At 35.0% G+C, this 12,802-nt stretch overlaps 1 protein-coding gene across 4 annotated transcripts in view; it reads left to right on the top strand.

The window, feature by feature from the left end:
* The window catches only part of Katnal1 (katanin catalytic subunit A1 like 1), a 130,515-nt gene that overhangs the window by 71,707 nt on the left and 46,006 nt on the right, over positions 1 to 12,802 (top strand). For all 4 annotated transcript variants that reach the window (XM_004854786.4, XM_004854785.4, XM_004854788.4 and 1 more), the window contains exons 7-9: positions 1,230 to 1,388; positions 2,099 to 2,225; positions 4,457 to 4,591. In XM_004854786.4, the coding sequence (XP_004854843.1) occupies positions 1,230 to 1,388; positions 2,099 to 2,225; positions 4,457 to 4,591 (421 nt within the window). The remainder of the gene's footprint in view (positions 1 to 1,229; positions 1,389 to 2,098; positions 2,226 to 4,456; positions 4,592 to 12,802) is intronic.

Here is a 12,802-nt window from a genome sequence, read left to right as displayed (position 1 = left end):
AGGTATGGTAGTGCATGCCTCTTAATTCCAATATGAAAGGAGACTGAGGCAGAAGAATGCCAGTTTGAGCGGAACCTGAGCAATTTAGCAATTTAGGGAGACCATGTCTCAAAATTTAAAAATAAAGTAAAATAAAAAATAAAATGAGCAGGAGATACAGCTCATTGCAAAGGCCCTGAGTTCAATCCTCAGTACCACTCCCCCACAATCACACACACACAACAAAACAAAACTCTAGTGTTTCAATTCTAAGTGATCTCTGATTGCTTTGTGTATCAAAATTGTATGGCTAGAAAGGGATTTGGACATTTTTGAATTTGGGATTTGGACATTTTTGAATTTGGAATTTATGGAACTTCAATGATGCTTATCAAACTAAATTAGCAACTAGACAATAATTCCTCTTAAAGAATCACCAACTATTAAAAAAATGTAGTATTGACTGTATCCAAATTCTCATTAAAAGTGTGAGAAGGTAATATTTAAAAATTCATTAGTCTTCAAGACTTAGAGGATTTGTTTCCTTGAGTCATTTTTATGCCTCACTGATTTGTTTTTATGGAATACTTCGTTTTCAAAAATATGAAGTTAGTTTAGTTTTCAGTCTGTATTCAGTGACTCATCAGTAATGTGCATGCCATGGAGCACATTAAACTGATGCAGTTGTAGCTAATCTGATTGTTTGAATTATCATTGGGTTTGACTGTTAGCTGAACTCCTAAGTGGATCTTTATTTTTCACTGAAAGCTGTATACGTGAATTGTGTAAGATAGAATTTGTCCCTTTCAGAGGGAAAGGAATATATGGCTCTACATGTAGTAGGAAATATCTTTTTTTTTTTTTTGGTACTGGGGATTGAACTCAGGACCTTGCCCTTGCAAGGCAGGTGGCAGAACCACTGAGCTAAATGCCCGGACCAGGAAATATCTTATTTTAATTATGTTTAAACAGAGCAGTCACTCTTAAGTGGTACACAAGACTATACAGAATTATCTCATCCCAGGATCAGGGAAGGGTCTTTCTAAATGTACCAGAAGGTTCTTGGCCAGGCATTTAGCTCAGCAGTTTCACTGCCTGCTGCGCAAGCACAAGGACTCGATCCCCGGTACCAAAAAAAAAAGAAGGTTCTTAATAGGAAAATCTTCATGTACTTCAACATTAGCAGTTGATGGTTTATGAAAAAAGTTTAACCTGATCAGTCATTTTAAATTCATCTTTTGAAATTTTAGGGTGTGCTGATGGTTGGACCCCCAGGCACTGGTAAGACTATGCTAGCTAAAGCTGTTGCCACTGAATGTGGTACAACATTCTTCAATGTTTCCTCTTCCACACTGACATCTAAATATAGAGGTGAATCTGAGAAGTTAGTTCGGCTGTTGTTTGAAATGGTGAGTGATTATGCATTCAGATCTCTTGTTTATGTAGGCACCTGACATTGCCCCTTAATCTAATCTGTTCACCTAGGAATCTGTAAAAAGGGCAGTGTGGTTGTATTTTAGTAGTTTGGATACACTAATGAGAAACAGGTGGCAGGTTTTGTGGGATAGTTGGCGTATCTTCAGTGTATCTTCCTCTGTGAAGTAGAAGAAGGCCCTTTGGGATCCTGTCCAGTAGGAATGGAAAAAACTTTGGCTCTTTGTGGGTTGATTGGTGCTTCTTCATGTCTAGTGAGCTGGTGGAACAGAGAAATATTTTAATGCTTGAAAAAATCAGTTAGAAATTGTTCTGTCATTAAAGTTTATTACTTTTTCCTAAGAGATTTGCAATACTTACTTAAGAATACACGCTGAGGGTAGAGGTTGATAAATCTTTTAAAGAAGTTTTCATTATGGAAATTTCTAAACACAAAAGTGAAAATAATAGTAACAGTGAATCCCCATGTATCTATCATACAGCTTCCAACCATAAAGATTTTTAAAAATTTATTTTTCCTGATGTGACTACTTCAGTTATCCTCTTTAATAAATAGTTGGTAGTAACATTAAAGCAGTGTGAAAGTTCAACTTTCATTTGCCATTTCTTAAAAGGAGATCTAGTATTTAGAAATATTTGGCTTGCTTTATGAGATCATTGATTTCTTTAAAATATTTTCACAAAGGCTAGGTTTTATGCCCCTACCACAATCTTCATTGATGAAATAGATTCCATCTGTAGTCGAAGAGGAACCTCTGATGAACATGAGGCAAGTCGCAGAGTCAAGTCTGAGCTCCTCATTCAGATGGATGGTAATTGACATTTAAGTACTGTCTTTCTTTTTTGAGCTTTTTTGTAGATTCATACTTTGGAAGTTCTCAATAAATGAACTAGAAGACAGCTGAAATTTAATCATTTATTCATATACTTTTCCTCACTTTTTTCACGAATTAAGCACTTGTTGCATACTTGTAATGAATTGTGAACCATTCCAGGTTATGAGGTTACAGAGAAAAGGTACCATGGCCCTCAAGGAGCTTACTATTAGAGCAGAGGCTCTAGAGGTGTGTTCTGGAGTTCCAGGGTCCTTGATTCCTTTTTAAAGAGTCTACAAGGTACAAACTCTTTTACTAGCAATATCAAGAAATTATTTGTCCTTTGCACTCTCATTCTCTCACAGTTGTACAGTGGAGTTTTTCAGCAGCCAGTCAACTTGGGAATATGACAAAAGATGGAAAATAGAAGCAGATGTGAGAACTGTTTTCTCTTTAGTCAAATGTTAAAATGTTTGCAAAAATCTCATATGGTTTTTTTTTGGTTTTGAAAAATACACTTATTTTTTCATAAAAATCTTATTTGTTAACAAGTAATAGATTTATTTTTGAAGTTAATAGTTTAAAATTTTGTTTTAATTTCTAATGGTAAATATTGATCAGTAAACTCCATAACACACACACACACACACACACACACACACACACACACTTCTTTGGAGCTCCCAGTACTTTTTAAAATGGTAAAAGGATGCTGAAACCAAAAAGTTTGAGAAGGACTAATCTACATGAGAAGCAGGCATCTGATCAGAAGATTGCAGTACACTGTGATAGATTCCGTGCTAGAGGTAGACTCTGGGTGCAATGAAAATACATTAGGAATCATACCATCCAGACTAAGGACCACCTGACTTGAACTTTGAAGTGTTGGTCAGAGTTTTCCAGACAAAGAAAAGGCATTTGGAAGCCATAGAGGGAAGAAAGATACTGGCTCAGAACTCTTTCTCTGGTTATGTGGTGAACAACAGCTGTTGAGCCAAATCATGAGAAAAAATAAAAACGTGTTGAAAAATATCCAGAATGTATTGCAATGAAAAGGATTTTGTTGGGAATGAAAGGATAACCCCTGGTTATCATCCACCAACTATGCATACTTAACTGAATACTTATTAATGTGTATTATATACAGTGCTAGGCACTGTAACACAAAATAATGTACTAAGTGTTCTTTCCCTTAATGAGTTTGCATTTTAACTTTTGCTTAAGTATGAGAGAAAGGAACAACTGTGTTATGCTTTTGGAGGAGGGGGTATAGAGGTGAACATTAGGTGTTTAAAGTTGGAAAAAACAGTGAATAAGAATTTAATCAGCAGAATTTGAGGGGTGTTTATGACTGTCGTTTATTAGTTGGACTGCTTGATTCTTTGTGATAATCATTGAAATAGGAGTTTAATAATTTTTAAGGAAATAAATATTGAACTGGGTTGCTGTTAATCTCCTACTTTGTAATGCCAGGTTGGAAAATATACATACATACATACCCACACACACCCACACTCACACACATATATGTATGTATGTATATTTTTACACCGCTACATATTTTCCAGAATTTCTGTCGTATGAAATGGAATTTTATATTCTGAAATTTTAATTCTGAAAAAGTAGACTCTTTGTACATACATAAAATTGGTTTGGCCTTAAAAAGAAACAGAATTTTCACTACTGTTTGATTATTAAGTTCATTCTTAAATATCTTTTCTTGATTATTTTTTACAAGTCACTTAAAAGTTTGAAGGACAGAATAATTGTAGTGTAACATGTCTTTGAAAACTATGATTTTATGTGTATTATTAAGTAAATGTGTACCCTCAGCTGTTCTTACTTCTTGAGAAAATGAAATAAATTAGACTCAAAACTAAAATAATTTTTGAATAAGCTTATGGTTAAAAAAAAAAGCAGCCTAATTTCTGATGCCTTTTCTGTTCAGAAGAAATAGGCTTTTTTTTAATACCAAAAAAAAGTTTTTAATTATCTTAGAATTCTGCACTAGATTTTGTAAAAATTCTTTTACTTTCTTGCTTTGTAGTTAGTTTTCTGTTAATGTGTCTGGTTTTGCTACCATGTAAAGGTCAGAAAAACTGCAGAATTTTTATCATTTACCCTCCCACCCAGCAGTGTAACTAACATTTAGAAATGGTTGGTTGAATGAAAGAATAAAAGGCTATTATAAAAACACTGAAGCCTTTTCTCTCCCACTTACTTATTAGGAGTTGGAGGAACTTTAGAAAATGACGATCCTTCCAAAATGGTTATGGTATTGGCTGCTACTAATTTCCCCTGGGACATTGATGAAGCTTTGAGAAGGAGATTAGAAAAAAGGATATACATACCTCTCCCAACAGGTGTGATACCTTCCTTTTATTATATTTTGAGTTTTCTGTTGTTTCCTGTTACCTTTTTCAGTTTACCTAACTCTGTTCCATTGTCATTCTGCTCAAAGGAGTTTATAGCATCACAAAACCAATTTGTAGTAGATGGAAATGGAGGCCAAAGTACTCTGTTGGAATTTCTTACATTTGTGTTAATAAATTTGGTAGCACTGAAGTTTTTACTTTTAAACTTGAGTCTTCATTAAACCTTTTTTTTTTTTTGAGACAGGGTCTCACTATGTAGTTCAGGCTGACCTTGAACTCACAGCAATCCTCCTGCCTCAGCCACCTGAGTGCTGGGATTATTGGTGTGCACCACCATGACCAGCCAGTAAACCTTATTTAAGTGATTAAAAGTAAAGTTCTCTTAGGGTCATTTACAAAATATGATGCTTTGAAAGATATAATTTCATTTAGTTAATGAATACTAAGTTTTCCTAAGAGAATTTTTGTTTTATTTATATATAGTAAAATGTGCATATCAAGTGTGTAATTCATGAGTTTTGATAAATGTATCTTCCAGTTTAATCAATATTCTATTCAAGATGTAGGACACCCCAGAAAGTTTCTGTGTCCCTAAATGGTAATTCAGACCTTCATCAGACTTTAACGTTACCTGATTTTTATCATCATATTGTTAGTTTTACTTCTTTTTAAGCTTCACATGAATGAAATCATAGCAAAATGTAGTCTCCATATCTAATTACTTTCATCCAGTTTAATATTTTTGAGATTTGTTCATGTGATTACATGTGTCACTATTCTTGACATGAGGATTATACCATAGTTTACTTGGTTGATGGACATTTGAGTTGTTTCTAGTTTTTGGCTATTATCATAAGCTATATATCTTCCTACACAAATCTTTTTAACACATGAATGTTAAATTCTTTTGGATAATAAGAATAGAATAGATGAATCATAAGGTAGTTATATTTTTAACTTAAGAAAAACTCTAGCTGTTTTCCAGAGAGGTGTGACTATTTCATACTCTTACCATCAACGAATGAGAGTTCCACTACTCCCACATCCTTGTCAACATTTAGTGTTATATTTTAGTTTTATTCATCTGGTCAGTGTAAATCATCAAGGTTTCAATTTGTATTTTTTTGGTGACTTACCTTTTCATGTGGTATTGGTCCAGGTTTTTAATTACTTGCTGTTTTATTAACACTTTATATAAAGGTCTTTATCAGATATGTGCCTTGTAAATATTTTCTTCTAATTTATAGTTTGCTTTTCAATTTTCTTTATGGCATAAAAATTTTTTATTTTACATGTTTGCAGTACATAATGATTACATTCATCATAGGGAATTGGTATATTTATTATAAAAAATCTTAATTCTTTTTATGTCCCTCCCATGACATCTTTTGGGAAACAGAAATTTTTAATTTTGGCAAAATCTGCTTGTCAAGTTTTTGTTGTTGTTGTTGTTCTTTTTTTTTATTAAATACTTTTATTGGTACATTGTAGGTATACAACACAATTACATTTCTCATTGAGAATTGTACCTTTACATAATGCATCTTGGTTCTTATTTTTTCCCCATTCCTAGCCCTCCCTTCACGCCCTCCACCCTTCCCTATGTACAAAGACTTTATTTCCATTTTTTCCATTTCTCATCATTTTTCCTTTCCCTTCTTTCCTTTCTCCTGCCCCTCCCACTACCCCTACCCCTTTGGACCTTTTCTTCCTATTTTACATTATCGATTATTCATTCTAATCATTGGTACATTTTAGGTATACAATATAATGACATTCATCATTGGAAATTTGCACCTTTCCATAGTCTCTCTTGGTTCTTATTTTTCACCCTTGCCCAGCCCTCCCTTCAACCCCTCCATTCCTCCCTATTTACAAAGATTTTGTTCCTATTTTTCCATTTTCTCATATTAATCCCATTCCCTTCTATCTTTTCCCCTATCCCTCCCACTTCCTTCCCCTTTGCCCCTTTTCTTCCTATTTCACATTACCTATTATACATTTAGTCCTTATTTACACTTTCAGTTTCTCACACCAGAGAAACTCTTCGGTATTTATTCATGTGTGTCCTATTTGTTTCACTTAAGAGTATCACCTCAATGTGCATCCACTTAGCTATAAATGTCTCTAATTTCTCATTTTTTATGGCTGAGTAGTATTCCATTTTATTAAAGAACCACATTTTATTTATCCAGTCTCCAGTTGATGGGCATTTGGGCTGTTTCCAAGTTTTAGCTGTTACAAACTGTCCTGCTATGAACATGGGCACACATATATCACTGTGGTATGATTCTTTTAATTCTTTGGGGAAGATCCCCAGCAGTGGAATAGCAGGGCCAAATGGGACTTCCAGTCCTAGTTCTTTGTGGTATCTCCATACTGATTTCCACAGTGGTTGCACCATTCTACACTCCCACCAGCAGTGGAGCAGGATTCCTCTTTCCCCACAGCCCCGCCAGCATTTGTTATTGGTTAATTTCATTATAGCAGCCATTCTTTCTGGAGTGAAGTGGAATCTCAGTGTTGTTTTCATTTGCATCTCTTGAATGACCAGTGATGTTGAACATTTTTTCATGTATTTATTTGCTATTTCTACTTCTTTGTCTGAGAAATGTCTGTTCATTTCAGATGCCCATTTTCGGATTTGTTCTTTAAATTTGGGAGGTCTGATATTTTTAAGTTCTTTATAGATTTGAGATAGTAGACCTTTGTCTGAGGAAGAGCAGGTGAAGATTTTTTCCCACATTGTGGGTTGTCTCTTCACATTGCTGGTGATTTCTGTTGCTGTGCAGAAGCCTTTTAAAAAGAAGAGATCCCACTTGTTGATTGTTTGTGCTAGTTCATGGGCAACTGAGGTTTTGTTCATAAAATCTTTTCCTGCACTGATGTCTTCAAGGGTTCTACCTAACCTCTGTTCCAACTGGTTCAGAGTTTCTATTTTAATATTTAGATCTTTAATCCATTTCGATTTTATTTTAGTGCATGGTGAGAGATACAGGTCTAGTTTTAATCTTTGGCATGTTGAAGCCCAATTTTTCCAGCACTATTTATTAAAGAGGCTATCTTTCCTCCAGTGAGGGTGCTTGGCTTCTTTATCGAAGGTGAGATGGCTGAGTGTGTCTGGCATTGTTTCTGCATCTTCTAATCTGTTCCAATGGTCCTCAAGTCTGTTTCTTTGCCAGTACCATGCTGTTTTTATCACAGTAGCTTTGTAGTATAGTTGCAGGTTGGGGATTGTGATACCCCCTTCCATGTCTCTGTTACCTAGAATTGCTTTTGCTATTCTGGGTCTCTTCTTGTTCCAAATGAATTTTTGGATTGTTTTCTCAAGGTCCATGAAGTATGCTGCTGGGATCTCAATTGGAATTGCATTAAATCTATATAGCAGTTTTGGAAGTATGGCCATTTTCACTATATTAATCCTTCCTACCCAGGAGCAGGGGATGTCTGTCCATTTTCTGATATCATCTTCAATCTCTCTTTTCAGAGTGCCATAGTTTTCAGAGAAGAGGTCTTTGATTTCTTTTGTTAGGTTGATTCCTAGGTATTTCAGTTTTTTGGACGCTGTTGTGAAAGGAATTATTTGCCCTATTTCTCTCTCAGTGAGTCTGTCATTGGTGTAGAGGAAAGCTATTGATTTTTGTGTGTTGACCTTGTAACCAGCTACTTGACTGAATTTGGTTATTAAGTCTAGAAGACTTTTGGTGAAGTTCTTGGGGTCTTCTATATAGAGTATCATGTCATCTGCAAATAATGACAATTTGACTTCTTCATTTCCTATCTTTATTCCTTTTATTTCTTTCTCTTGTCTAATTGCTGTGGCTAATGTTTCCAGAACTATATTGAACAAGAGTGGTGATAGTAGACATCCTTGTCTTGTTCCTGATTTTAGTGTGAAGGATTTCAGTTTTTGACCATTTAGTATGATATTGGCTGTTGGTTTTTCATAGATGGCTTCTATCAGTTTGAGGTAGAGACCATCTATTCCAATTTTTTGTAGGGTTTTTATCATAAATGCATGTTGGATTTTGTCAAATGCTTTTTCTGTGTCTATGGAGATAATCATATGGTTTTTGTCCTTGGCTCTATTGATATAGTGTATTACATTGATTGATTTGCATATGTTGAACCATCCCTGCATCCCTGGGATGAATCCCACTTGATCAGGGTGTATGATCTTCTTGATGATCTTCTGCATTCTGTTTGCCATTATCTTATTAAGGATTTTTGCATCAATGTTCATTAGTGAGATTGGCCTATAGTTCTCTTTTTCAGTTGGGTCTTTCTCTGCTTTGGGGATGAAGGTGATGCTTGCTTCCAAGAATGAGTTTGGGAGTATTGCTTCCTTTTCAGTTTCACTGAAGAGTTTAACCAGTAGTGGCAGCAGTTCCTCTCTAAATGTCTTGTAGAATTCAGCAGGGAAGCCATCAGGGCCCAGGCTTTTCTTAGTTGATAAGTTTTTAATTACATTTTCAATTTCATTGGTTGATATTGGGTTGTTTAGAATTTTTAGGTCTTCATTCACCTTTGGTAATTCATATGTATCTAGGAATCTGTCCATTTCTTCTGTGTTGTCTATCCTATTGGCATATAGGTTCTGGAAGTAGGTATTGATGATCCTCTGGATTTCTGCTGGGTCTGTTGTAATTTCACCCTTTTCATTCCTAATTGCATGGATTTGGGCCTTTTCTTTCCTTTTTCTGATAAGGTTGGCTAAGGGTTTGTCAATTTTGTTGATTCTTTCGAAGAAGCAACTCTTGGCTTCATTGATTTTTTTTGTATCATTCACTTAGTCTCCATTGCATTGATTTCTCCCCTGATCTTTATAATTTCCTCCCTTGTATGAGTTTTGGGTTTGTCCTACTCTTTTTTTTTAGAAGCTTGAGTTTCAGCATCAGGTTGTTTAATTGGGCTTGCTCTGTTTTCCTAATATGCATATTCACGGCTATGAATTTCCCTTGTAAGACTGCTTTTATTGTGTCCCATAGATTCCGATATGTCATTGTCATTTAATTGAAGGAACTGTCTGATTTCTTTAATTTCCTCTGTGGCCCACTGGTTATTCAGAAGTGTGTTGTTCAACTTCCACGTGTTTATGAAATTTTTCCTGTTTCTTTTGCTATGGATCTCCAATTTCCTTGCACTATGGTCTGATAATATACAGGAGATAACTTCAATTCCTTTGCACTTACTTAAACATGTTCTGTGTGTGAGTATGTGGTCTATTTTGGAGAATGACCCATGTGTTGTTGTTTTATGGGCAGTGCTTTTTATATCTTCAGAAATCTTCACCTACCAGAAGTCTGCAGTGTTTTTCCCTGTAGTTTCTTTAAGAAACTATATTTAGATCTGATTCTCCTTGAATTAATTGAGTGTGTGTGTGTGTGTGTGTGTGTGTGTGTGTGTGTATGAGGTGTAGGGGTTTAATTTTATTTTTCATATATGTATCTAGTTCTAGCACAGTTTTTTGAAAGGACTTCTTTTTCATTAAATTACTTTGGCATCTTTGTTGCATATATTTTCCTATGTATGTATAAATCATTTGTTATGTATGTATGTATGTAACACTCTTTTGTACCACTAATTTAAAATAAATAGATATAGGGCTTTCTATTCAAGATGTTACCTGTCCTTCTTGAGTAAGCTTTGGTAGTTTGTGTCTTTGAAAGAATTTGTACATTTATTTTAAGTTGTCAGTTTATTTGATTTTGACTTAACATAAATGTAGAAGCTGTCTAAAAGTGTATGTGAGGCTGTTGATTTCATGTCTGGTTCTGGAACTTGAAGTCAGAACAAGCTTTCAGGAAAAGAGGGTGAATATGAAGTGGTAGAAGTAGTGACAAACCATAACCTGTGGGAATAAGCCGGAACCCAGGAATATAGATTGGAACCCATGGTGGGCTCTCATTCTTTTAAAATTCCCAACTGATTACTTCATTTTCCTACAGAAATTTGTATCTGGCTTAGGAGTTAAAAAAATGCTGAAGGAGCAAATATGGCAAGAGCTAAAAGAAGTGAAGGTACATTGCTGCCCCACGCTAACGAGATGAACAAGTGGGTAAGAGGCAATATGTACCAGCTTTCTGCATTGACTGATTTCTACCTTTGGAATCTCACACATAATACTATCTACTCCAGTAACCCAGAGCTACACAATAAAGAGATTTCTGGAAAGTTATAACTTAAGTTGACATAATACAAATCCACATATCTCATTTTCCTTTCATGGTCTGTAGGATCTGTGGTGATGGCTCATTTTTCATTCCTAACATTGGTAATTTATTTTATCTTTTTTTTTTTTTTTGGTATCGGGAATCGAACTCAGGTCCTTAGTTTGTGAGGCAGGTGGTGGAACCACTGAGCTAAATCCCCGGCTTTTTTTTTTTTTTTTTTTTTTTTTGGTACCGGGGATCAAACTCAGGACCTTGTACTTGCTAGGCAGGTGGCGGTTTATTTTATCTTGATTGTTCTTGGTCATCCTTGCTGGAGATTTATCAATATTAATAGTCTTTTTCAAAGAAGCATATTTTTGCTTTGTTGATTTTATATTTCCTATTTCATTTATTTCTTCTCTCATTTTTATTATTTTCTCTTTTATATTTTGAGTTTAATTTTCTATTTCTCTGAAGTTAAAAACTTAAGATACTGCTTTTAAGCATTCTTTTTTTTTTTCTTCCCTTTTTTCTTTGTGATATTAAGGGTCAAACCTAGAGGCACTCTATCACTGAGGTATACTCCAGTATCTTTTACATTTTGAGACAGGTTATCCCCAAGTTGCTAAGTTGTCCAGGCTGGGCTGGGATTTGCCATCCTCCTGCTTCATCCTCCCAGAGTGCTGGGATTACAGTTGTGCACCACCATGCCTGACAACATTTTAAAGCTTGAAATTTCTCTTAAAGCACTGCTTTGGTTTCATCTCACAAATTGTGCTCTATCATGTTTTTTTCTCTGTCTAGTTAAAGTACTGATAAAAGTTAATTTTTCTTTATTTGACCCTTGAATTATTAAGAACTATCTGATTTAGTAACCAATATTTGGGGACATTCTAGATATCTTGTTGTTGAATTCTAATTTAATTCCATTATGGTCAGGAATATACTCTGTTAGATACCAGTTTTTTTTTAACTTTATTGAGGTATATATTTGTATTTTATTGAGATTTATGGTTCAGCATATATTGTATCTTGGTGAATGTTCCATTTCCAGTTCAACAAATGTTTATTCAGTGCTTGTTTTAATATTCTGTAAATGTGAGTTCAAGTAGGATGGTTTGATATTATTCAAATCTTCAGGATCCTTGACTATTTTTAGTTTAGTAGTTTAGAAATCAGTCCTCTGGACAGTCTTCCAAAAAGTTGGAATGTTAGATATTTGTTCCACTCTTCTCTTCTCTTCCCAAGGGAGAAGCTGGACACTTTCTGCAGGCATACACAGCCATACTGTGTTTTGTCTGTAGTGTCATAAGTTGCTGGTGCTGCAACAACTGCTAAGTTCTTTTATTCTCAGTGGCTCCAAGATCTAAGTGTGCTGGTTCCTCATCAGAGCTTAGTATGGTGATACAGAATCCAGTCCTTTGTACAGCCTCCTGGAAAGCTGCAAAGAAAGGAGATATATAATGGAACACTATTTGGCTATAAAGAATGACAAATTTGAGACATTTGTAGGAAAATGGATGCACCTGGAAAATATAATACTGAGTGAAATAAATCAGAACACACGCTTAAATGCCATATGGTATCTCTTATTTGAATGAGGCAGAGTATGAAGAGAACAATAATGGGTGGATAGAAGAGGACAAGGGGGTGGATCTTTCACAATAGGGAAGTGGTCCAAGGGAACAAGGGCAAGCGGTGAGGAGGAAGGGAAAGGGAAATAAGTAGAATAAATATATGCCATGTTCAGAAACCTAGTAACTTCAATGAATGTAAGCATTATATCTCATAACATGATGTAAGATTAATAAAATCAAAAAGAAGAAAATTGGGATAGGGGAATTAGAGAAGAAGGGAGGGAGGAGGGAGGGAAGGGAATTTAAAAAAAAGAAACAAGCTGTAGTATGTACATGTACCCACTCCCCAAGATGATTGTAAACTGCATGTACTGCACGTATGTATTAGTAAAATAAAAAAGTTTAAAAAAGTGGAGTGTACTAAAATTTAAAAATTGAAGGTTATTTTATGAACATAAGCATTTGTGAAT

This window comes from Heterocephalus glaber, unplaced genomic scaffold (genome assembly GCF_053883595.1).
Source record: "Heterocephalus glaber isolate CG9 unplaced genomic scaffold, H.glaber_assembly_v1.0 deba00001720, whole genome shotgun sequence".
NCBI classification, from domain to species: domain Eukaryota; kingdom Metazoa; phylum Chordata; class Mammalia; order Rodentia; family Bathyergidae; genus Heterocephalus; species Heterocephalus glaber.
Note: the sequence above shows the minus strand (reverse complement) of the source record. Positions and strands in the feature narration are given on the sequence as shown.